General features: G+C 37.8%; 2 protein-coding genes across 15 annotated transcripts in view; both read right to left on the bottom strand.

The window, feature by feature from the left end:
• PHTF1 (putative homeodomain transcription factor 1) overlaps positions 1-5,306 on the bottom strand; it is a 90,082-nt gene extending 84,776 nt beyond the window's left edge. For 12 of the 14 annotated variants that reach the window (XR_013557420.2, XR_013557422.2, XR_013557424.2 and 9 more), the window contains exons 1-3: positions 5,196-5,306; positions 4,812-4,886; positions 4,100-4,156 (exon numbers count right to left, since the gene is read on the bottom strand). Coding sequence is in view for 2 of the 14 variants with exons in the window: in XM_078451539.1 (XP_078307665.1) it covers positions 4,100-4,156; positions 4,812-4,856 (102 nt within the window). In the remaining 12 variants the exon portion in view is untranslated. Of the gene's footprint in view, positions 1-4,099; positions 4,157-4,387; positions 4,433-4,811; positions 4,887-5,195 lie in introns of those variants that run through there. The other 2 variants (XM_078451542.1, XM_078451541.2) reach the window with 2 other exon arrangements.
• A 2,354-nt stretch (positions 5,307-7,660) lies between these two features.
• Positions 7,661-26,659, bottom strand: part of RSBN1 (round spermatid basic protein 1) — a 47,142-nt gene continuing 28,143 nt past the window's right edge. Inside the window, exons 3-7 of the mRNA XM_060622708.3 lie at positions 21,679-21,816; positions 21,220-21,362; positions 14,299-14,466; positions 12,956-13,064; positions 7,661-12,321 (exon numbers count right to left, since the gene is read on the bottom strand). Of these exons, the coding sequence (XP_060478691.3) occupies positions 11,851-12,321; positions 12,956-13,064; positions 14,299-14,466; positions 21,220-21,362; positions 21,679-21,816 (1,029 nt within the window). The 3' untranslated portion in view covers positions 7,661-11,850. The remainder of the gene's footprint in view (positions 12,322-12,955; positions 13,065-14,298; positions 14,467-21,219; positions 21,363-21,678; positions 21,817-26,659) is intronic.

Here is a 26,659-nt window from a genome sequence, read left to right as displayed (position 1 = left end):
AACAGCTGTCCTTCTTAGCATTTATTACGAATTTTTATTCACTAAGAGGATTTTTATTGTTCCTCTCCCACTTTAAGCTCCATGCAAAGAAAAACACTGAGTGTTTTTGCTCATCATTATGTAGACATTAGTACCTAGTCTACTACCTGACATATGGTAGGCAGGTGCTCAACAAATATTTAGCAATTGAAGAATACATAATGACTGCCTTAGTTTTATTTTTGGTATTTCTTTCCCTTCTTGGAATTACTGTTTTGTTTCTCTAGATTCTTCATATTTTAACTTGAATCTCTATAACTCTTCCTAGTCAATCTAGACATTTTTTTGTTCATATATACATTTTTAGAGTGATATAATTTTATCAAGTATTACTTCAGAAACATTCCATAGATTTTGTTGTAATGTCTATTCTTCAAAAACACAAACACGATGTGGCTCCTCTCTTCGAAAACCATGAAAAATTTTCCGTTTTCTACAGAATAGTATGAAAATTTCTTAGTAAAGCATTCAAGTCAGCTCCAAACTGATTTATGGCCTATCATCTCATCTATATACCTTATACTCCAATCAGATAGGGCTACTTGCTCTTCTCTTAAACAAATACTATACTTCTGTTCATAAGTACTTTTCCTCTTATGCTCAGCACCTAGCAAAATCCTTAAACACAGTAGCTCAGAAAACGTTTGCGGAAGAGTTCATACACTTTTCATAACCCAAGTTAAGATTTTTTTAAATTTACATCTTCTATAATTTTGAAGTTTTTTTTAACTGAAATAATCACTATTTTTATTGCCATGTTCCCACATTTGCAAATTTTTCTCTTTTCAGTGGTAATAACCTTTTAATCTGTTTTACTACTTTTATATTGAGGTATAATTAACATACAGTTTCAGGTTACAATATAATGATTCAACAATTCTGTATGTTACTTATCACACTAAGCATCCTCTTAATCCCCTTGATCTATTTCACCCATCTGCCACCCACCTCCCCTCTGGCAACTACCAGTTTGTTCTCTGTATTTAAGAGTCTCTTTGGTCTCCTTTTTTCTTTGTTTCCTAAAATCCACATGAGTGAAATCATGCGGTATTTGTCTTTCTTTTTCTGACTCATTTCACTTAGCATTATACTCTCCAGGTCCATCCACCTTGGACCATCCACTATATATTTATGTTATATATATATATAATCCATTCATCTATTGATGGACATTTAGGTTGCTTCTATATCTTGGCTATTGTCAGTGGTGCTTCAATAAACACAAGGGTGCATGCAATTTTTCAAATTAATGTTTTTGTTTTCTTTGGGTAAATACCCAGTAGTGAAATTACTGGATTATGTAGTGATTCTATTTTTAATTTTTTGAGCAACCTGCATACTGTTTTCCACAGTGGCCACACCAATTTACATTCCTATCAACAGTGAACGAGGTTCCTTTTTCTCCATATCTTCATCAGTACTTGCTGGGTCTTGTGTTTTTTATTTTAGCCATTCTGACTGGTGTGAGGTGGTATCTCACTGTGGTTTGGATTTGCATTTTCCTGGTGAAATGTTAAGCTTCTGTTCATGCTTCTGTTGGCCACTTTTATGTCCTCTTTGGAAAAGTGTCTTTTCAGATCCTCTGCCCATTTTTAATCAATTATTTGCTTCTTTGGTCTTGACTTGTAAGAGTTCTTTGGACGTTAACTCCTATTGGATAGATCATTTGCAAATATCTTCTCCCATTGAGCAGATTGCCTTTTTGTTTTGTTGATGATTTCCTTTGCTGTGTAAAAGTCTTTTATTTTGATGTTGATTCAATCGTTTAAATTTGTTTTTGTTTCCCTTGCCTGAGGAGACAGGTCTAGAATTTCTAAGGGCAATGCCAAAGAAATTACTGGCTATGTTTTCTTCTAGGAGTCTTACGTTTTCAGGTCTCACATTCAGGTCTTTAATGCATTTTGAGTTCATTTTTGTGTATAAGAAAATAGTCCAATTTCATTCTTTTGCATGTAGCTGTTCAGTTTTCCCAGACCATTTGTTGAAGAGACTGCCTTTTCCCTATTGTACATTCTTGCCTCTTGAATTATACTTGTATTGTGTAATTTCTAATTTTATTGTACTGTGATCTGATGTTATTATTTAATTTTTTTTAATTTTTTTGTCAAAAATATTTATATTTGTGTAATCTATTTTTAAATTGCATTAAATACTTTGTGTCCTATATTTTGGTCCATTTTTGTCTGAGACTAAAACATATTTGAAAAGATACCTTGGCTCTTCTCCCACCACCACTAGACTGTGAAATTCATATATATCTTGTTGACTGTATTCTCAAAGCCTAGAACATGTTGGTACATTAGCTTAGTAAATTTTTAGAGTTGTCTTTAATTTGATCCTTTCCACTGCTGCTAAATTAAAAGTATACATTAAGGAGTTGTTAGGTAGATTACCTTGTGACAGAACAATGAATAAAAACATATATAATAGATAGCGTTAATTAAACTGAGCAACAGATACTGAGGTCCTAGTAAGAATCAAGAGGTTCTAAAAATGGGATGCAAACACAATTCCTGCTTTGAGGCCTATGAAGATGCACAGGTTAACAAATACTTTTGATTTGGTATGCTAAAAGGAAGGTCTGCATAAAATGGCACGGAAATGAGAGTTGAGAAAATCTTTAGTTGGGTAGGGGAAGGCAGTCAATAAAATCTTTTTAATGATACAGAAACCAAAACCCAGAGACACTACAGCGCTGTTCAAGATCACAAGGCTAGAGATCACTAAAAGAGGATCTCACTCCCAGTTCTGTGCTCTTTTCATTACATCTTACTCTCAGTACTTTACAGCAACTCACAAGACTAACGGGCCAGGATTTTAGAGTTACAAAATATAATGTGGGAGTTTATTCATCCTTTCCCCATGTCCCTTTAATATAAAAAAAAAATCAAGGACAGCACAAAACTGTAAAAGTTTGCCATGTACCATGTAGTTCTAACAGCTTTGTAGTTGACTGGCCTGTTATGCACCCTACAAGTGTTGGTTAAATGTATTTCACCAGAGATTTAAACATCCCAGGCCAATCAATGTGACTTATAAACAAAACTATTAAATTGTATTACACCCACACATACATGTATTTTTTTAAGTGTTAATAAAAGATCTGCAACAAATGTTTAAAATAGCAAGGTCCAAAAAGAAGAATCTGCCAGCCATTATTCAGCACTTTCCAAGGAAGTAAGACCCTGAATCTGTAGATCTAAGTATTAAAGTCAATAGGGAGAGACATTCTTTTAGGGGCTGGGATGGTCTTTAGGCTTTTCCACATCTCTCAAGACTATTCAATAACATTTGGCTACCAAGCAACCCTCCCATGACTAATTTGCACCAAGCTCCCACCTGTCCCAGGACATACTGACACCACAACCCTGACTCTGGAGCATTAGATTATTTAACCCTCCCCTCCCCTATTATAAGTTAATAAACTGGCATTCTGAATCACACATCAGTTTTTGGTTGGTTAACATGAAATAACCCCATGAATCTGCTCAGTTCTAAGAGCAGGGTAGAAAAAAGTTTAAGAACCTGAAAAACTTAAGACCACACTCTAAACCGGTAATTGAAAAAGTGATTCAGGCCACAAATGGATGTGATGTGGCTTGCACAGGAAGAGAAAAAGGAGAAAGAAAGGAAGAAGAAGAAGGAGAAGGCGGTGGAAGAGGAAGTGGAGGAGGCGGCGGAAAGGCAGGGGGGAGGGAAGATGCTCTGAAAAAAGTCTGGATATTTCGCATAAAAAAGCATCTTCCTGAGGCTCTGGCAGTTTGGCCTGCATTGCCACAGAATAAAACTGACCAGAGTTAAGCAGCCACAGCCCCCTTTGTAGGGGACATTTGCTTTCTAATTCATCACAGACCAACCACACTCCTCTCTATTTCGCTGATATTGAGGTCAAATGTCAACTGTCATTTATCATTCTGCTTGCAGTGTTTTGTCTTCCTTATAGACTTCAAAGAATAAAGAATGCCAGACCTGGTAGATAAGTGCAGATTTTATAAAAAGTGCAAACCACTCTCCACATTAATTCAGTAAAACAAAGCTAGAATCAAAGAAATCAATTTACCTTAATCTGAGTCTGTTCGATTGACTTTTCCCATATCTGCTGATCATATGCTCCAATCTGAAATAGGGAGCAGGCTATTTGAATGATGCAAAGGAAATCCTGTTATTTAGGTCAAATGTCACAAAAGTCACGAAACTACTAAGCATCAATAATACAGTATCTGGGGAATGTTTATGCTTCTCAGAGGTTAGAGTAAGTTATTTAAAGGACTGTTGCACTCAAAAGTCTAAAGTAGCTGGATTGAAAAGTTAAAAAGTACTGTCCAAAATATTTCAAATTAAGCATTACCTTACAAGATATTTCCACTTCTTAAGGAAAACATCAGTAGGAAAACTAGAGAGGAATAAAAAGGTAACGGACAGCTCAGTAAGACTGTTGCCAGTACCAATCTGAGCTGTGAAGATACAAGTTTCACGTCTAAAAAAAACACAGCAGTTTGATCAGAAGCAAACTTTCAGAGCGTTGCTGGGGCACGGTGTATGCGGCCTGGAGAAGGGAGGGGACTTGAGAGTCCTATTCGGGGACCGGGAACAGAGCCTAAAAGACCTAATGACCTTGCGCCTCGGTTTGTCCGTTGATGTTGAGAGAGAGACACCGTGCAGGAATTGCCGGCACTACCGAGCTTAGGGAAAGCTAACGGGGGGATTCTTGGCGGGGGCATTTTGCAGGAAGTCTGCTTTACAAATTAAAAAAGAAAAAAGGTTGATATTACCTTCTTTTGGTACCACGATATAGCATCTCTCTCATTTGAGGCCATCTGTGTCTCCAGCCAGAGAATGGGATTTCACTGAAAACGAAGGAAAAGCAGTCGGTGAGTCCGGTTGCTGAAAGGTACTCTCCCAGTTTGGGTAGAACTCAAAAATCGCTTCTCTCGGCGTCTCCATGAGCTGCTGACTGTCTCCTTCTCCGGCTGGTTGCCAGGAAAAAAAGACAAAAACAGAAGCAAACCAAAAACCTCTGGTGCAGTGGCGCCGGGAGAAGCGTCTCTGCGATATTTGGAGCGAGTGTATTCAAGGCTGCAGGGGAGGGGAGGGGAGGGCAGGTGGCTGGAGTTGGCCCGCACCCCCTCCTCCGCTCCCCGGCGTCCGGCTCTCACCTGGGGCCCGCTGCCCCGCAGTCCGGCGGCCGGGACCTTCCTCCTCAGTGGCCCCGGGCCCGCCATGAGGCCGGGGGAGAGGCGGCGGGCGCCGCAGGCCGCATCTTCCCCCCGGGGCGGAGACGCCGGCGCGGCCGTTACCATGGAGACCGCAGCGGCCGCGCGGGCCTCGGGGGCAGCCGGCCGCCCGCGCCGGGAGGAGGGCAGTCTGCTGCCGCAGCCCCGGCGCCCTCCAAACGCGGCCTTCAGGGTCACCGGACCGACCCCCAAATAAGCCAGGAATCAACTGGGAAAGGACGGGGATGAGACGTGAAGGAGGGCTTCGCTGGCCGCCAGGGGCTGCGGCAACGGCCGGAGGCTCGGCGCCCGGCTCTTCGGGTGCGGGGCGGAGGGCCCCCCCCCCCCGACCCCGGCGCGGGAGGCAGCCGCTGCGGGGCGGGCGGGCGTCCTGCGAGGCCCGGCTGGCGGGCGGGCCGTGACTCAGCCGGCCGCGAGCTGGGCGAGGGCAGCGCCGCAGACCACGGTGCGGCCCCGCTGCGGCTTCCGCTTTCCGGGTTTTGCTCGAAAGTGGCTCCGCCCCCGCCCGGGCCTGGCCCCCGGGGCCTCCGCCGGGCTCCCGGACGCAGGGGCTGGGGAGCCACACGACCCTCAGATCACGCTTCAGGTCACTTCCTGAGAAACGACTTGCCCAGACGTCGACCTGAAGGAGGTCGGTCCAGATGTCCTAAGAGCTGCCCGTTCATTCCTTTGTAACACTTCTCTTTGTCTTACGGGTTTCTTTGTGCTCCATTATTTACTGTCGGTCTTCCCTAAAGGGCTGTGGGCTCAGTGCGGTTGGAGCCTGGCAGGAGCCTGGCACATAGGTTCTCAGTCTGGGCTGGATGAACGCAGTTTTCTTGCATTTACGCCGTCCCCGGACGAAGGGCGCGGTGGGCTGCTTGTCACCCTTAACTCTCAGCAGCTCTGAGATTTAAACTTTGCGGGTGCTCGAGACTGAGGGAAGAGGAGGGCCAAGGCTTGGCGCAGTTCCAGGGCACGTTTCCCAAATTAGGGTAGGGGAGGGTGGCGGCGGGAAGAACTGTGTCTAGGCTAAGAGTTCGAGCAGGCTGATAGGGGTCAGGAGAAAGGAATGGCTGCGCGCTAAAAGGAGTATTTAAGGATACCTTCCTAAGGTTTTGAGCTGCTTTCCTCCTCTATAGTGCAGGGCTTTTTGGCCATTAGTGGAACACTGACCCCTAACGGCCGTTCCCACCCCACGTGAAGCAGTGTCCTTGCTTGCCCCAGCAGAGTCAGGTAAAGCTAATGACAGATAATGGTCACATCGGCTACCACTTCAGAAAGCCTGAGAAGTGAGGTTCTAAATGTTTTACAAACATTTCTTACCTATTAAATCGGGGTAAGGTGAAGTCATCCCATTCTACTGCTAAGGAAAATCCACTAAAAAGTATAAGTAACTCCCACAGAACTAATTAAAAATTATTTCATCAGGCTTGATTTTTATATGGCACGCATAAGCTGTGGTTCCCTTTCTGGTTTGTTTCCTGACAGCGTTCCCCCTTTCTTAAACATAATTCTGCTGGGTTTCGGAACAAATGGCCAACTTTAAAAAAAAAAAAAAAAAAAAGTGACAAATGAGAAAGTCATCTTTATCTAAATATTTAAGTCCTAAATTACATTAATAACAAAAACATTTTACTTCGTTGCTCAGCGCACAGAGACTTTTTGGGGAATTCATGAAAGAACTGAAGTTGCATTAGGGAATAGTAGGAAGGGGCAAATCATCTTACAAACTTTTCAGTGCTAAGACTGACACTGAACACTGCATAGGCTTTAAACCAAGAACTGCATTCAAATCCCTGTTCCAATTAAAGCACTGTGTGATCTTCGGCAATTTATTCAACCTAACAAGCCTGTTTTCTCACCTGTATTTGTTATCTACCTAGTAAACACTAAAGGCTGTGAATATTAAATGGCCCACAGCACTTACTGAAAAACCATTAGTTCCCTTCCCAACCAAGGTCTATCAGGGCTTAGGACAAGTATTTCAAAAAGAAGTTCACACAAAATCTGGAGGAAGAAGATCCACTGCATTGTATCACTTAATACATCAACGATGTCCAAAATGTCTGCTCACCATCTTAACACTGCATGCATGTACTTTGAAAAATACGTGCATAGCCAGATGAACAATTTGTCCTCAAGTAGATAAAAACCCAATTTAAGCATCAGAAGGCACAACTACCACAAATGCCAAGTGTAGCTTTTCTTCCCCCAAACTAGCTACACCTCAATGTGACGGCATTTTCTCATTATCTATGACCTTTTCTTTTAGGAAGGTCACAAGATTTTTTCTAAAATACTAGAAACTAATGGGGACATAACAAGGTGGGAAGATTAATACTTTAAAAACAGGTTTCAGGTAGCTAGAATTCACACGTACTATTCATTTTCTCATGAAACATAAGTAAAGGACAAATCAGACTTTTGTTTATTAAAAAAATACTTTACAGGGAAAAAAAAAACCTCTATGCATTCCATTGTCCTATTTTACAAAGAAATAGCTTAACAATTTAACACACTTAGACAGCTACAAAAAAGCACTGTGTTAAAAGGATTATTATTCACACAAATTTAGATTTAAGACTATTCATTAAAAACCTTTTTAAAACACTCGTTAATGTCAATAAACAAACTAAGGCCACACAACGCAAATAGTCCGCCAGGCAAATTATACATTTCATCTATATGCAAAGACCTCTTAGATAAATTAAAGCCACAGGAAAAAAAGTCTTAGCTGCCAATCAAAATGGAGTTTAGTCACAGAAAACACTATTACATGAAAATTTACAACATGTGATAGAAGTAGTACATAAGTATTTCTTTAGAGAATTGAAAAGTGCTATATTAAGAGACAGTGGTCTCAACTACATGCACAAGTGGATCATAAAAAATTTATGAAGAAAATGGAAGGCCATAATATTTATGGAGATACTTGCTTTTAAAGCAACAAACTTTCAGGATGAGCATAGGTCCCTTATGTGGTAAAGAAAAACATTTGTCTTGTACATTTCCTCTACTTACTGCATGACCAATAAATACAGCTACACTTGTTTAAAAAAAAAAAAAAAAACTTAGCAGAAATATGAACTTCTGCCATGTACTAGTGAAAGGCTCTTTTTTTTTAACCTGTAGCAATGATAAAATAGATGTATTAGAAAGACACAAACTCAATTACCCTAAAAGTATAAATGCAAATAAATTTTTAATGGCAAATACAGATGAAAATATAATGGGCTAATATTAATGATCAAGAATATATTCACTAAGGGTTTTCTTGAATCTTTGAGTCTTGTTTCTAAATTAGTTTTCATTCTAGACACTATTTATAGAGGGAAAGGCAATAAGCAAAAGTTTCTCCAGGCATTAAGTGTGAACTTTATGCCTATTAAGACTGATGCAAGATGTTGCAAGACATCTTTTCCTAAGGTTTGGTAAAGGATTTTATTTAACAAGCTCCATTTTCCCCCTACAAGAGCTTGTAATGTTAGTCAACTGATATTCCAACTGTCTCCAAGGGGAAAGGGCACCTTTCAAGATTTTAATTAAAAATGATAAAGTTAAGTGAAACAAATCCTAAGTACTGAATAAGCAAATTAAAAGTACAATTAAGCTTAGGGATTCATTTTTAAAGAGTTAAAAATTTGGAGGGGAAAACTAATATGTAGGTTTTTATTATTATTGCTTTATGAATTTGGGATACCTCTTTGCATCCTAATCCTACTCCTAACATATATTGGTAATTACAGAATGACTTCTGGGGCAGGGGGAAGACTTTTATCCTTATTTATGAATACCATAAAATCATTCTAGTTACTAAGTTAGGAATATTCATTTATCGGGTCCTTTCCATAAGCACATTTTTAAAATATCCCTCTGCTCCACAAAATACTCAAACTTACAGCCACGTTCTGCAAGTAACCTCAAAGAGTTGGCACAACAGATAATATACCAAAAAGGAAGATCAGCTTAAATTTCAGTTACAACTTCACTGCCATCACTACTTTACAAATCAGAAGACGCCAGATTGCTCCATGCCTCACTCCACCAAACCAAATAATTTCAAGATTTAGAAAAGTTGCAATCATTTGTATCACTAAACTAGGATACAACTTTGAAAGCAGTAATAAACTCAAAACTTGAGCTTTTATATTCATCAGTCTTTAAAGCATGCTATTAAATCTAATACTCACATAGGACATTCAGTTTCCAGATACATGACTAGCTAAATGTTTCTCTCTCCATTCTATTGCAATTCTAACATACAATGGATTTATTAGTACATGATTTTAAACATTTGTATACGCTTTTCACGTGTTTATATTGGACGTGAGGGTAGAATGTTTTGGAAAAGGAAAATGGGGATTTGCTTTTGATTGTAGGTCTTTGCAGATCCGCTGGTTCCTGAGTGATTATACACAGTGCTGGCTGTCAGGAGACAGTCTCCTTGTTTATTAGTAATGACCAGCTTAGATGACAGATGGCATCTGCTGGATGGCAAGTGGGAGATGGGGAAATCGGATCTTGGAAGACAAGAAAAATTAAAAAAAAAAAAAAAAAAAAAAAAAAGTTTTTGCTTTAACAACCTTGTTCTTCATGATTATTTTAAAAAGCAAATGTTGCCTGAGAAGAATTCTACTTTGCACAGCCTAGTAAAGCTCTATGAAATTCTTCTGGACAGAAAAACAAAAACAGAGAAAACCTAAATCCACATACTTTTGTGATTAACCCCTCCCCCCTCCAAAATAACAAAAACACCCTCAAAGGCAGGTCCCTTTAAAAACTAGTCTTGATAAACTAGAATTCACCCTAGAATTTATACCCAAGATTTTAAAACACCCCTGCAATAATCACATTACTTTTCATACCATTCTAATTACCTTATTTACAAAGATAACTAAAACCAACATCACTTCCAATTCATAAATGGTTTACATTGAAATGTTTCTCTATTTGTCTTCATCCTTTGTAACAGAGAATACATACATATACATATATATAAGGAATAATACAGATTCTAACTAATCACTGCAGTATTTGCTGATGGTTACTTTTCTATCGGTTTACACAGTGACCTCTATACTTTGCTAATATGCATTTAAACTACACAACAATATTGCACAAAGTAATATTTATATAAGATTTAGCCTATTTCAGAATATTTTAGAGAAAATTCATATTTGATATTTCAAAAGATGCAGCTAAGTTTTCATGGTGACAGACATAATAAAGCAGCATCTTTTTTTTTTTTTTTTTTTTTTTTTTGCCTATGTTAATGTAAATATTCCAAATCTCACCCTCCAGGAAAAAAATCTCCAAATTGCACTATAACCAGGTAGATACAAGAATCTGGTCTTAGGTGTGGGGAATACTCTTCCTTTAATGAACAAAAGGCCTATTGTATTATTAACTAAGAGAAAGTGAAATGTGTATCATGTTAACATTCTAAAATAATAGAAAGTTAAGACTACACTAGCTATATGAACTGTGCCTGTTTGAAAAAAAATTTTTAAATACTCAGGCACTAAGCATTAGGTTACCTGAAACTCTAGGATGAAGTCTAGTGCCATAATCGTTATTAGACCGTAGCAACACCCAGTAATAGTAAATAAACCCAAGTATTCACCAGTTAAAACTGTGAATCAAAGTGTCTCAACAGATCTTTATCATGAAAAGATTGAAGCCAAGTGACAAAAAAAGTTTTTCCTAAGTTTCATGCACAAAATATGGCAGCCTCATCAGAAAGATTGATATCATTCTCTAGGTTTGATACTCATGATCAGTTTAAGAAGCAAAAGTATCCACACAAAGTGTGAGGATGCTAGGTAGCAGAACGACAGAGTATCATGTCAACATTATCTCTTTTACCCAATTATCTTCCATAGTTACCATGTTTCTAGAAGAGATTAATGAACCATGGATAATGAATGACCAAGGACTATTCATCTTTAGATATTTTTAATTGAAATATCCACTGGGCTTTAAATAACAGATACAAAAAAAAAGACAGTTTGGATCAGAAAGTGCTGTGCTTTCTCTTTTGTTAAGAAACCAGAGAGCCACTGGATTTTCCTTAGAAACTACCTGTTCTTTATGGTTGGAACTTACTTGCCCACGTACAAGATGCAGGAACACTCTCCTGCAACCTATGCCATTTTTACTGTAGAAAATTGAAGCTGTGCCATAAAGACACAAGTACTAAAGCATAAATCTGACCTTCTATCATAAAAACAGCAAATATGGCAAGAGACGAGGCAAGATAAAATTAAGGGAAGTGAATAATTTACCAAATAAGAATCTGTTATTCCAGAGAATTCTCAGTTTGATTTGAAGAAGAGATTGAATTGTTACCTCACACCTTAAAACAGAAAGTAGCAGCAGACCCACTATTACATACTGTACTAACGGGATAAGATACAACTCTTAACTTTGCATAATCTGTGTAAAAAAGATATGCTTGACATTTGTGGAATGTCATTTCTCTTTATAGAATTATAGGCAAGATTTCTCCAATAAAACTTAACTTAAGCCAGTTATAAAACTATAACTTCACATCAAAATTTAAAAAAGTTAAAAAATGTGTTTGAATATGTACATATCACACAGGAGTGCTCGAATGTTCCTGTAGATTGTGTTGCTGGTCAGAGTCCAGTCTACTTTCCACCTTTAAAACTGGAATAGGCGGAGTCATCTGATCTTGCTGTAGATTAAGTTCTGATGAAGGGAAGGACGATGAAGCAGTCGTCAAAAGCTGCATCTCTCTGCATGTCTCTTCAGATTCAGTTTTTACCCTCACACACTGGGAGTCAACTTCTAATTCTCGCTTTCCAGTTAAATCACAGTCCATGTTAGAACCGCTTTCTGTGTTTTGAGTGGCTTCCACAACAGGGTGGTACTGTTTAAGCCTTATATGCCAAGCTAAGCTGCACACTGCTGACACTGTTTTGAACTGATGAATGACATTTCTAGGGATGAAGTAAATATCATTGTCACACAGCTGAATTCTAGCATAACGAATGCCTTCCCGCCTCATTTGGTTTAGTTTAGCTTCATCCACCCACTGTACACACTGCAGAAAAAAGGAAAGTTGCATGAGACTTCAAAATATGTAGTGTAGTAATTCAGTCAAACAAAGTATTAGAATTAGCACAGGAAAATAGTAGTAGGGCCAAATTAAAGGCAGGCAATACTAAGTATCAGACAACTTTCTAAAATTGCCTGTAATGCTTGGGAAACATTTTTCCTCATATTTTACTACCTCTCTGATAACAAAGTACAGGTTCAAGTCAGGATAGCCTAAGGAATCATTTAAACAAGTATTTCAAAGTGCAGCTAAGTATCAATAACATATTCTTTGCCACAACTGAGGACAACATTTATATGTTGCCTTTTATAGATGAGGGCACACAGTACTCCAGGGGGTCCTCAGCTGAGACTCCTTACAGCCAGAACTGAGCAGTCCGGACCCTCTGGCCATCTGGGCCAACCGGGTATCCCAAAGATTAAAGGGGTCTCAAGCATTCTATTTAGGAAGCTCTGTGTTAATGATTTTTGACACTCTCCACACACAGCTTTTAATAGCACTTGAAATTAAATTTACCATCCCATGTATCCAACTATAAGATCAAATGCAAAATAAACTGCGTATAGATCCTTATTTCTGTTATCTCACTCAAAAGATAATAAAAAAGCAAAAGTTTCACCTGGGAAACTGGAGGTTCATGAAGGTCTAACTGAAGTCTCTGTACAACATCAGTAAAATCCTCAGCATGAAAACAAATCACATCTTTGGTTATGCGAGGCTGGTCACTCCTAAGATTAACAAAATTAAGTTTCAGAAACCTGCATCTCATAACGGAAAATGATGACAAATTTCAGTTCTCCTATTCTTGGAAATGCTCCTACTAGCACAGAAATAGACACACAGGAATATACATTTGCTTCTTTAAGCAACATTTAAAAAATAAATAAAACACCAATAAAGCTGTTTAAAAAAATGAAAATTAGATTAGTTGTTACAAAAAACAGCAGTGACTAAAAACAGTTTCATTCTAAACTAGTTGCAACTGCATCCTTTCACCACCCTGTAATGTCATCAGGATGGAACACAGTGGAGAGAAAACATACCAGCCACATAACTATCACACCTTCCAGTTTTCAAACTGGGGGGGTGGGGGTGGGGGGTGACAGAATGATCTTTAACTTGAAATACTTACTGTCAAGCTGTGATTGAACTATGCTTCCAAAAAAGGTCAAACTCTATAGTAATACTGAAGGCCCTGAAGTTATAAATATGAAAAACAAAACAGTTTTTAGACAAACTAAATTCCATGCTCTGAGCTTTGGGTTCCAACTGAATGTAAAAGGGTGCAGCCACTGTGGAAAATAGTATAGCAGTTCCTCCAAAAATTAAAAATAGAATTATCAAATGATCCAGCAATTCCACTTCCGGGGATATACCCAAAAGACTGAAAGCAGAGACATGAAGAGATGTTTTTTCAGAGCAGCCAAAAGGTGGAAGCAACCCAAGTGTCCGCTGATGAGTGAAACCAGATAAACAAAATGTGCCATATACATATAATGTAATACTACTCAGCGTTAAAAAGGAAGGAAATTATGACACATGATATAATATGGATGAACCCTGAAGATATTATGCTAACTAAAATAAGCCAGTCACAACAGAACTACTGTGTGATTCCACTTATACGAGGTATTTAAAGTAGTCAAATTCATAGAAACAGTAAGTACAATGAAGGCTACCAGGAGCTGGGGAGAGAGGAGAAAAGGGGTTAAGGTTTACTGGTTTCAGAGTTACAGTTTTGCAAGACAAAAAAGCTCTCAAAATCTGCTTTGCAACAATGTAAATATACTTAACACCACTGAAATGTACACTTAAAATGGCAAAGATTTTTCATTTTAATTTCATGTTATGGGTATTTTACCACAATTTCTAAAAAAAAAATTAGTCCCCAAACTTTTAAATGGAGTCCACATTTTCTCAGACAACATTAACCAACCTTATAGTTGAGTTTCATTAACTTACCATTCACCAAACTGTACAGCTTTCAAAACCCCAACAGCAGCCGTACTCTGCCAGTCAAACCCCTGACCTACATGGTCAGCATGAGCTCTTGTCCTATCTTCAAAGAGGACTTCACGGGGTTCACTGGTCCGAGGTAGGTACTGGAGATTTTTAATTTCATTCATTGATCTGGAGTTGATTTGGTTGTGAAGTAAAGGGGGGAGGGGGGGGAAGTATTAATAGCAGTAAGGTGAAAAAGTCTGCTAAAATATCAAATTTTAAATAAGATCAGAACTGATAAGGGTTCCATGATTTTGATCATTAACATTTAACACACTATACCGTAATGCTCAATGTCATTACCTTCTTCTCTTGGGATGTCATGATAATGTAGAGGCTATATTTTTTATTTGGCTCAAATGTAGTGTTACAATTTACAAAATTTAGTTTTCAAGCAATAGGAAACACAATTCAAAGTTCAAGGCTGTATGTTTCTTCACCCTCAGTCATCTTAATTCTCAAAACAGACTTGATTCAAGATGGAAAACTGAGCATGTACATGATCTCCTTCCACATTAAAATGAAAGTAAAAGGCTTCAAACTAATATGGTAGGGGTGGGAGAGAGAAGATGGGCGAATGGATAAGAATACAGATGAAACATAACTGGCTGTGAGTTGATAACTGCTGACATTGACCACATGAGACTTTAGTATATTATCTTCTGCTTTTTCATGTGCTCAAGAATTTCTAAATATAATAATCTAAAGGTGATAGTAAAGGAATGAATAAGAACCAACAAAGGAAATGAATTAGTGCATGAACAATATCAACAAATTTCTGGAAGATGGAAAATGATTAAAAGTGTCTAGTAAAACTAAGCAGAGAAAGCCACAGGCCTAGAATACACTAGAAGGGAATAGCAACTAAAAAGGCAGCTGGCCTGCCCAAAAGACCTTGAAGACTAAGAGGTGCAAAAAAGAAAAAAAAAAAAAAAAAAAAGCCCATTATCATGATGTTAACAGACAGAAATGTAGTAAGGCTGAGAAAGGGGGAATTAAAGTGAAATTCTGCAAATAAACCAGTCACCCACCACCCCTGTGAGTAGAAATGAGGTCAGGCATCTACCCCCATGCTATGGTTGATCCACTCAGCATCCATCTATCCTATTTATTTCCCTGACAGAACTCTGATTCTCATTAGGTATCTGCTCCTGCCCCATAAGTGACCTCATTTACAAGTTTCAAAGGTAGATCCTGATGAATCCTGACAAACTGTGGCAAACACATGCCCCTTGCCAGTAACTGATTTAAAAATGGACACAAACACACATGCAAAGATGCTCAACGTCGCTCCTCATCAGGGAAATACAAATCAAAACCACACTCAGGTATCACCTCACACCAGTCAGAGTGGCCAAAATGAACAAATCAGGAGACTATAGATGCTGGAGAGGATGTGGAGAAACGGGAACCCTCTTGCACTGTTGGTGGGAATGCAAACTGGTACAGCCACTCTGGAAAACAGTGTGGAGGTTCCTCAAAAAATTAAAAATAGACCTACCCTATGACCCAGCAATAGCACTGCTAGGAATTTACCCAAGGGATACAGGAGTGCTGATGCATAGGGGCACTTGTACCCCAATGTTTATAGCAGCACTCTCAACAATAGCCAAATTATGGAAAGAGCCTAAATGTCCATCAACTGATGAATGGATAAAGAAATTGTGGTTTATATACACAATGGAGTACTACATGGCAATGAGAAAGAATGAAATATGGCCCTTTGTAGCAACGTGGATGGAACTGGAGAGTGTGATAAGTGAAATAAGCCATAAGTGAAATAAGCCACACAGAGAAAGACAGATACCATATGTTTTCACTCTTATGTGGATACTGAGAAACTTAACAGAAACCCATAGGGGAGGGGAAGGGAAAAAAAAAAGAGGTTAGAGTGGGAGAGAGCCAAAGCATAAGAGACTCTTAAAAACTGAGAACAAACTGAGGCTTGATGGGGGGTGGGAGGGAGGGCAGGGTGGGTGATGGCCATTGAGGAGGGCACCTGTTGGGATGAGCACTGGGTGTTGTATGGAAACCAATTTGACAATAAATTTCATATATTGAAAAAAAAAAAATGGACACAAACTGACTCTGGCCAGCAGTAAGAGAGGAAATTTGCTAAGGAGACTTCTGGGAAGTTTCCTAGCTTGTATGACAGAAGAAAAGATGCTTTTTTTCTTCTATTGCATATAACTAGATCCATATGTGATACCTAGACCACAATAATCATCCAGCAACCATAAAGAAAGCTACTGTGAGTACAAAGCCCAGGCAAAGAACATGACAGCAGAGAAAAAGACCCAATTCCTTGATGAAAGTACTGAATCACTGACCATATATATATATATATTTGGTGCCAAGAGCCAAGCTCTCTAGACTTCTTAATACATAAGATAATATTTTATGAACCAGTTTGAATCAAATTTTTGCTGCTTGTAGCCAAAAGCATCCTGATAAACTTTCAGAAAAACAAAAACAAAAAAAACCTTCATGTTCTCTAAACACACTAAACTTACCATATTCATAGAACTAATGTAATCCTCTGGCATGTGGCCATACCCTTTCATGTCCAATTCTATGCCTATTAACTCTAAAGTGAAGCCTACCTAGTCATAAGCCTCACTGAAATATAAATAGAACGTCCGGTAAGCCCAATGCTTTATTTCTAAATATGAATGTGTCAACCACAAATCACCAAATATGTGAAGACAGCCTGTAGCAGCCTGACAAAGACCAAAATAAACCATGCTAAAATGTAAGAATTCCAAAGAAAAAAGTCGAGTGAATGTCCCCAAATCAAAAGCAAACAGATAATAAGAAATATGAGGATAATCAAACTGGGAGATCTGTTACTCCGTCAACAGTAGTTTCAGAAAGAAATAACAGAAAATGAAGAGATTGCCAAAGCAGTTAAGCAAGAAAAATTCCCAGAAATGAAAGGAGAATCTTTCTAGGACCTATCAAATCACAAGAAAGATTAAATATAATAATAAGAATGAAAGACCCAAATATGTATCATTGTGAAATTAAGCTTTCAGAGAGGAAAATAAGTTACCTATAAAAAAAAAATATTACATTGGCATTAAGACTTCTCATAAACAATATTAGATACCAGAAAACACTGTGGTAAGCTACAAGTTTTAAGGGAAAATACATCCTCTGGAATCCAGTTAAGCTATCAATCCTATTTCATGAGAAAAAAAGGAATTTTCAGACATATCATGACTCAGAATATTTCTGAGAATATTCCTTTTCTTCCTTTTCTTAGAATGTTACTTGAGAATGTGCTAAATCAAAAGAAGGAAATAAACCCAGGAAGACAACTGTAGGTTAATACAGAAATGCATTAAGTGGGAGGTCCTACGTTGATAACTGTGAAAAAAGCTTTTCACATTGAAGAGAACACAGAGCTCCAAAAGGTTTCCAGGTAAAAAAGTTATGTGTTAGAGCATACAGTATGATTAAAGTTTTGGATTCTTGAGGATATGATAAAAGCACAGAAAGCAAGGTAACTATCAACATTCTCAAAAAAACAAAAAACAAAAACAACTATAAAAAAAAAAAAAAAAAAAAAAAACCATAGCCAAAGTCAAAGCCATAGAGAAAGGGTGATTCTAGAAGAAAGAATTGTATTTGGAGCAAAAAAGAGAATAGAAGATATTAGGGATATGGTCAAGAAAAGTGTATGTCCCCCTTCAAAAGAGGGGCAATCAGAAACTGCAGGGAAAACGGATTAAAACAAAACAAAAAAAAAGCACAGTCCAAACATGAAACTATTTAAAATGTAGCATGATTTTCAGTATCTAGGTGAAATATAGGAAAGATTCTTTTGTATATTACCCCTTTGAGTAATAAGTAACATTGGAAATTTAGAATGTAACTTTTTAGCCTATTGGTTGGGTCTGCATAAACTTACCTTCCCATAATATAAATGGCATTTACTGGTTTTCAAATCCTAGAATACACCTATTGACAAAGCATATAAAACCTAATTATGGCTTTAAAGCACAATATGAATTAACCTCAACAATGCATAAGCGCAGCTGACAAAAAGTAGAAAGGAGGAGGAAGAAAGTAGAGAGTCATTTAACTATTGGGAGACAAGGTGAAGGGAAGGAGTCCCAATCTATCATACCAAGAAATTGACAAATTTCCTGCCAAAGTCTTAAAACAAAAGACATTAAAAACAGAAATGGTTTTTGCCTCTGGTAAAAAGGTATCTGCATCTGGAGGGAAAGGTGGCCAGGATTTTTCATTACAAACCCTACCGTACTATTTGATTTTTTAAAACCCTGTGCATGTATTTCTTTAAAGTCCATAAATTCAAAGGCCATCTTCATTAGCAGTGCCCTTGATCACCCGACACTTCTCACAGTGATTTCACTATCTTCAGCAATAGAGCATTCTCATTAACACAAAAAGATGACGTTAGCGTTTTAAGTTCTGATTTATTCACTCTAATTCAAAGTGCCTTTGGATACTTTGCTTAAGAATATTTAACCCCAATAAAAATAAAATTTGATAGCCCCTCATATTAGTGGAGAAAAAATAAATTATTAAGCAAATGATGTTGGTACAGGTGCCTAACTACTTGGAAAAAATGATCAATCTCTCCCTCTGTCCTGAAATCAATACCATGTAAGTAAAACATGTAAATATTGAAATCACAAAAGTACTAGGAGAAAATATAGATGAATATTTTATAATAATGAGAAAAGGCATTTCTAAGCCTGCCAGTAGGATAGAAACCTCAGAGGAAAAGACAGATCTGACAACATATAAAAATCTCTGTAAGGAAAAATAAATGGGGGGTTGAGGGGGGAGGGGTTGAGTAAAGATAAAACTGAAGCTAAAAAAGAATGAGGAAAATGTGCAACGTTTAAAAAAAATAGTTAATAGTCCTATAGAGAATTTTAAATAAAAAATAGCCTAGTAGAAATATGGGTAAAATGAAAAAGGAATCACAAAAGAAGAAACACAAACCCTCAAAGAAAAACTAATTAAAATGAGACATTTCTGCCCAGTCAGATCAACAAAATTTAAAAAAATGTTAATGGGGCACCTGGGTGGCTCAGTCAGTTAAGTGTCCGACTTCAGTTCAGGTCATGATCTCATGGTCTGTGAGTTTGAGCCCCGCGTCAGGCTCTGTGCTGACAGCTCAGCCTGGCGCCTACTTTGGATTCTGTGTCTCCCTACCAACCAGCCATCCATGTAGTCAGCCAACAAGCCAGCCATAGGTACCCCACAATCAGTGATGTGTTATACATTTCCAAACAACCGGCGTTGGGGGAAGATGGCTGACTGCAGCTGATTCGCTTATTTCTGTGGTATAAATACTCCCAACATGTCCAATTTCAAGCAACTAATGTGACCTCATTCTATGTGGAACAGGGAGGCTAATAATGGCCCTGTGAGCTGGCTCCAGCATACCACTGTCAGGTTTGTCAAAAAATTTACACTAAAAAAGAACTGGTTAAATAAATTCTGATACAACCACTCAGTGAGAACAAAGTAGTCATTTAGAAATGATGATATAAGTGCATCTAATAGAACACATAAACTTAAGGGATTAAAAAAACCAAGTTTAAAAGTAAACATCACATGAAGAATAAGCTCATTTGTGTATAAAGTTTATGAGTATAACAAACTAAAATCTGAAAGGCTGATATGCCTCAATGGGTGGGATTATGGGTACATTTTGCCTTTGTTTTACTATTATCTGATTTTTCTAAAAGTTTGTAATAATCAAGAAACAAACAGTGGTCGCTTCCTTTTTGGAAAGATCACAGTACTGTATACATACAGTACTTAAGAATTTAGAATTTCAAGACTCATCATCATGATGTACAAAACCTGCTGTGGTCTAGCAATGTGCGGAAGTTTTAGTTTACTCCAAGTTCTACCCTTTCATCACCTTGCATTCACATATAGTTTTTACAAAATACTTTCGCACAGTATCTCAAGTACCTAAGGTTATTCCATACTTAGCCTTAGCATCATTCCCCTGGGAGCTTTAAGGTAAGGTCTACACTAGTCTATTAAAATGCACTTCTGGGTACTTATCTGGAGTTGCTATTTCCATAGTCGAAACAAATATGAATCATTTTCAGTCTCATTAGATTTTTCACAGTGCCAGAATAAGTTAATCTACATTTGTTTTAAGTGTCTGAAACACAAAATATGTTAGCCCAGTATGAATTACTATAGGAGATATACATTACTGGTTTCATTCAGCAAAGACTGATCACCTGCTTATGTGCCATGGAGATTGAGAAGAATAAAACATAGTCACTGTCCTCAGAGCTCAAAATTTAGTAAAAACTAAAAACATGTAAACAGATCATTAATGAAGAATGATGTGTGAGCACAGAGAAGGGAACAATTAATTGTCTATGCTTCACAAAGGAAGTGACATCTAAGTTTAGTTTTGAAAACTTATTAAGCGCCTGTCAGGTAGAAAGGAAAATGGGGGAGAAACCATTCCAAATAAAAAGAACAGTGCAAAAGCACAGAGTTGTCAAAGACCACGGTTTGAAAAGTGAACTCTGCATGGCTAGAGTAACTATAAACTGATCTAGCTAGAAGAACTTTTGGGGCCAGATTATGAAAGATCCTTGTAGACCACACAAAGAAGTTTGGACTTTCACCTTGTAGGCAGTTAGGACCCAGGTTTTAAGAAAACAGGCAAAAATTAAAGTTGTTTTTTAGAAGTATGCCTCACTCTGGTGACTAATGAGAAGGCTGGACTAAGAAACTGACCACTAAAGACTTATTTAAGATAGCTCTTAAAATGGTTTTCAAACTGTGTTCAGGTCTCAATCATTTTTATTAGCAACCAAATTTTTAAAAAGTGCTTTTGCTTATTTGGGAAAAATAAATGTTTACCGTCGTCTTTTGAAGGGTGACTTTGGCATATCTGCTGTAGGGATCATCTGCTCTCCTGGCCTAACCCACATGATAGGCCCATCATCACTCTGGGACCTACACTGGAGTCGGAGGCTGGAAAGCGTACCCCAGGGCAAAGTCATCTAGAAGTCAGATAAATGAGTCACGTTAAAAAAAATCTTTTTGACTATTTACAAGTTAATCCCACTACCACCCAAAATAAAGCTCTAGGAAGTTGATTTTGTGTATGTACATGAATAAATGCTATATTAGATAGTAATTTATATGTAAAAAAGAATCATTGAAGTTAATTATTCCGAACCAATTTTTTTAAACATTCCTATTCAAAACACTAGATAAAATGTAATTTTACTAGACAAAATTAACTTAACATTGTTTTCACAGAAAGTGCCCACTTAAATAATGATCAGAACTCTAATAATTGGAATTAACACTCACTTTCAGAAATGGTGATTCTTCTAACATATCAAGGAACTCTGGGAAATAATCACCAACTTCTTCATCTACTGCTCCAACAAGACTTATCTGCCGCATGGGACCTGCTCGGTAGGTGCCACAGCAGTATGTCCTGTTGACCTGAGATAAAACGAAAGAGGGAGGATAAAGGACTGAAGTACACTATAATATAATTAAAGAATTATAAAACAGTATTGTTTCCAATGTTGCTATTTCTTTTACATACTATGAACTCAACAGTCTGTACCTTGGATAAAGCCCATAGTTACAGAAAGATGCTCTCGCACACTGACAAACACATTAATATGGTAAGTGCCACAAACAGAAATTTCAAAGAGCAAGTTAGTCTATGATCCCAACATCTCAAAGAAACATTGAAGACATTAAGATACACTTAAACTTCTCTGAGAATGATTTTTTATACTTTGAAAACACTCTAAACTGATCTTTATTTTGGAAAGAAAAAAATCGGCAAATAAAAAGTAAAACTGGCAGGGCAGAGAAAATTAAAAAAAAAAAAAAAAAGAGAGAGAGAGAGAGAGACCACGGTCAGATTAATCTTCCATATCCATTTTGTATTCCCTAGTGAAAACCTTCATATCAGGCAAGATACCAGGCTGTTATCAAACCCAATCTCCCTCCCAGTTACTTGCATGTAAGATCCTCTACCCTAGGCAAACTGATCTTTTTGTCTACCCAACTTATGCCAAACTTACTTCTACCTACAATGATTTTTCTCTTAAATATGCCCTACTTGGAATGTCCTCTTTTCTGTCAACCCAAATCTTATCTTTCAAAGATCAGTTCTTTTTTTCTGGAAGCCTTCCTGATCACCCTTCATGATCTTTTCCTTTTCTGAAACACAGAGACACTTTCTTTACATCAATTCTCTAGTGAATTTAGGGCATATTTTATACCAATTTGTAGCCCAGAGAATCCAAGCATTCAAATGGAATCTACTAATACACCTGAAACTAGTATTACACTGTATGATAACTAATTGGAATTTAAACTTTAAAAAAAATTTTAACGGAACCTACCAATTGATTTGATACAATCTGATATTATTCTTCTATGTCACTTCTTGTATTTTCTTAGGCAGAGAGAGAGGAAGACACAGAATCCAAAGCAGGCTCCAGGCTCTGACCTGTCAGCACAGAGCCCAATGTGGGGCTCGAACCCACTAACTATGAGATCATAGTTAGTGAAACCAAGTCAGACACTTAACCGACTAAGGCCACCCAGGTGCCCCTTCCCACCTCCAATTTAAAATGAATGTTTCTCAGGGCACCTAGGTGGCTCAGCTGGTTAAGTGTCCAACCTGGTTTCAGCTCAGGTCATGATCTCACAGTTCATGGATTCGAACCCACTAATAGTGCAGAGCCTGCTTGGGATTCTCTCTCTCTGCCCCTTCCCTGCACCCTCTCTCTCAAAATAAACAAATAAACTTAAAAATAAACAAAGAAATAAATAAGTAAAATGTTTCTCAAGGATAAAGTCAGATCCATGCATACAAATGACTAAACTAAAAATGCTGAATTCTAAGCAGACTTTCCACCTTGGATCAGTAACCAAACATTCACTATCTTAGTTATGGTGCAGATTAGATTGAAAGGCCTAATATACAGTTGTACCTTTATAAGGCAGGTCACTATTGAACATTAAAAAAAAAAACTAAGAATCAATTGGGATTGTTTTAAATATCCTTTTGCCTCAATACAAGGCATAAATGACCATCCAGTTTTTTTTTTTAACTTTTTTAATGTTTGTTTATTTTTGAGAGAGACAGTGTGAGTGGGGGAGGGGCAGAGAGAGAGGGAGACACAGATTTGAAGCAGGTTCCAGGCTCTGAACTGTCAGCACAGAATCCAACATGGGGCTCGAACCCTTGTACTGTGAGATCATGACCTGAGCTGAAGTCGGATGCTCAACCAACTGAGCCACCCAGGCGCCCCAGACCATCTAGCATTTTTTACACAATTCTTTACTATTAGTTCTTCAGCAACATTTTCAGAACCCACTATTTTTTTCTGTAGACAATTTAATAGCACCCCTATACATACACAATACAAACAACAACAACAAAAAAAGGGCTTAGATCCTATTCTCAAATATCGGGGATTTCTTAACTCCTTACAAATCTTTCCAAAAATCACCTTATATGATCATTAAGCAGCAACTGCCCAGGACAAAATTACTTTCTTTCCATATCTATTTGTATGAGTTACCTTCCCATCATTTGTATGATCGTCATGCTATGAAAAGTCAGAGGGGGCAGATTGGGAAAGAAGATGATCACGGGATGCAGATAAAGGAGAAGTAGGGAAGCTTTCTAAGCATTATTCTAACTTTTCTTAGCCAAGCACCCTAAAACAACTAACGGAGATTTACTAACCTTCAGTACCAGTTCTAGGAATCGCATGCTTTCAGGAGTAATAAATATCAGTCTCCCTACAACACCCCCACCAACTATTCCCAATTACCAGAAATTCCTTTACCAAGAAAGGCTTTCAAATATACAGAATAGGGGCATTTTATGTAAGAACTACGATAAAGACACATTACAATTTAAAGCTTACAGAACTCAAAACTAATCCTGAAAAAGCACACTGCTATGTGCCACTTTTGCTAGCTTGGAGATTATGCAACTCTTAATGCATTATTAATTGAAGGAATTCACATTACACACAAAGTAAGACTGAATATTTTTATATCACAGTGTTTGAAGTTTACCTAATTTAATCCCATTAAATCAATAGCAATGAACTTGAAGACAACTTAAAATGCAAACACCTAGGATAATTAATATGTGACATGAGTAAATATAAGCATCCTTTCCTATTTGGAAAGAGAAAGGAAGTAAACCTAAAAATAGGGATTTGAATTATTTTTTATATAAAAAATGTAATATTATAAACTTATAATTTATCCTGTGGCTAGAAAGGATATAAAAACCAGCCATTAAACTGTGGCAAAAAAAAAAAAAAAAAAGTAGTAAAGCTGATGAACGGTGTATCACTGATGTAAAAATGTTCATAAATGCTAATGTTTATAAAGCATTTAAATAATTAAGTGCACAAGTTAGAAGATGGACAGCATTTATGACCAGAAATTCAACATGTACCAACTGTGTGACACCTATGCCAAACAAACTACTAATTCTACCCTTCTTCTTTTTAGAAAAAGAACTTCCTGGGCATATAGCCAATGAGCTAGGCTCCTCGGCAGCCAAGTGTGGCCTGGAACCAAGTTCTGGCCAATGAGATCTTAGTACAAGTTACATATGTAATTTCCAGAGCATGCCTTTATAAGTAAGCAGCTCTCTATTTCCTCTTTCTGTCTTGAGAGCCAGGTTCAACTATGCAGACAACACAACCAAAGGGACTGGCAAAACTTAAAAGGAAAGGAGAATCCTGGGTGACATAATGTAACAGAACAGAGTTGCTTAACCTCTGGATTTATTACTCCAGAGAAACTTTTATTTTGTTCCAGCCACTGTATGTGACATCTCTTTGTTATGGTGGCCTTAGATCTTGTATACTAGCACACATCATTTTATTGCACTTCACTTTACTGCATTTCACAGATATTATGCTTCATAGATAATTGACTTTTTACAAATTGAAAGTCTGAGGCAACCCTGCCAAGAGTAAGCCTATCAGCACCACTTTTCTAACATTTGCTCACTTTGTAAGCAAATTTTTTGTAATTCTCACGGTATTTCAAACTTTTTCATTATTATTTTATTTGTTATGATGATCTATGATCAATGCTCTTTGATGTCATTACTATAATTGTTTTGAGGCACTACGAACCACACCACACAAGACAGTGAACAATCTATATTGTGTGTGTTCTGCTTTACTGATCAGCTATTGCCCCCATCCCTCTCTCTTCTCCTCAGGCTTAGGCCTTATTCCCTGAGACACAACAAAACTACAATTAGTTCATTTAATGACTCTACAATGGCCTTTAAGTGTTTAAGTGAAAGGAAGGGTCACAGGTCTCTCATTTTAAATCAACAGCAAGAGATTATTATTAATTTTTTTTTTGAGAGAGAGAGAGAGAGACCGTGTGAGCAGGGAAGGGGCAGAGAGAGAGAGGGGACAGAATTCGAAGCAGGCTCCATGCTGTCAGCACAGAGTCTGACAGTTCAAACCCACAGAACTGTGAATTCATGACCTGAGCCAAAGTCGGACACTCAACCAACTGAGCCACCTAAGCACCCTCAAGAGCTAGACATTATTAAGCTCAGTTAGGAAGGCAGGTCAAAAACCAAGACAGGCCAAAAATTAGGCCTCTTATACCAAACAGCCAAGTTGTGAATAAAGGAAAATTTTTGGAAGGAAATTAAAAGTGCTGCTACAGTGCAACACACAAATGATAAGAAAGAGAGCTTTACTGCTGATACAGTGGAAGTTTTAGTGGTCTGGATAAAAGATCAAACCAGACAACATTCCTTTAAGCCACAGCCTAACTCAGAGCAAAGGCCAACTCTTATCAATTCTGTGAAGGATAAGAGACTTAAGGAAGCTGCAGGAGGAGGCTGGTTCATGAGATTTAAGGAAAAAGGTCATCTCCGTAATAGAAAAGCACATGGTGAAGCAGCAAGTGCCGATGTAGAAGATGCAGCAAGTTTATCCAGAAGATCCAGCAAAGACAATTAATGAAGGTGGCTACAGTAAATAACAGATTTTCAATGTACACAAAATAGCCTTATATTGAAAGAAGATGCCATCTAGGACTCTCATAGCTAGAGAAGTCAGTGACTGGCTTCTAAGCTTCAAGGGATAGGCTGACTCTCTTATGAGAGGGTAATGCAGCTGGTGACTCTAAGTTGAAACCAAAGCTCATTTACCATTCCAAAAATCGTAGGGCCCTTGAAAACTACCCTAAATCTATTCTGCCTGTGCTCTATAAATGAAACACAAAGCCTGGATGACAGCACATCTGCTTATAATGG

The sequence above is a fragment of the Panthera onca genome, chromosome C1 (assembly GCF_046562875.1).
Source record: "Panthera onca isolate mPanOnc1 chromosome C1, mPanOnc1 haplotype 2, whole genome shotgun sequence".
NCBI lineage: Eukaryota > Metazoa > Chordata > Mammalia > Carnivora > Felidae > Panthera > Panthera onca.
The sequence above is the reverse complement of the archived record's forward strand: the minus strand, read 5'-3'. Positions and strand labels throughout refer to the sequence as shown.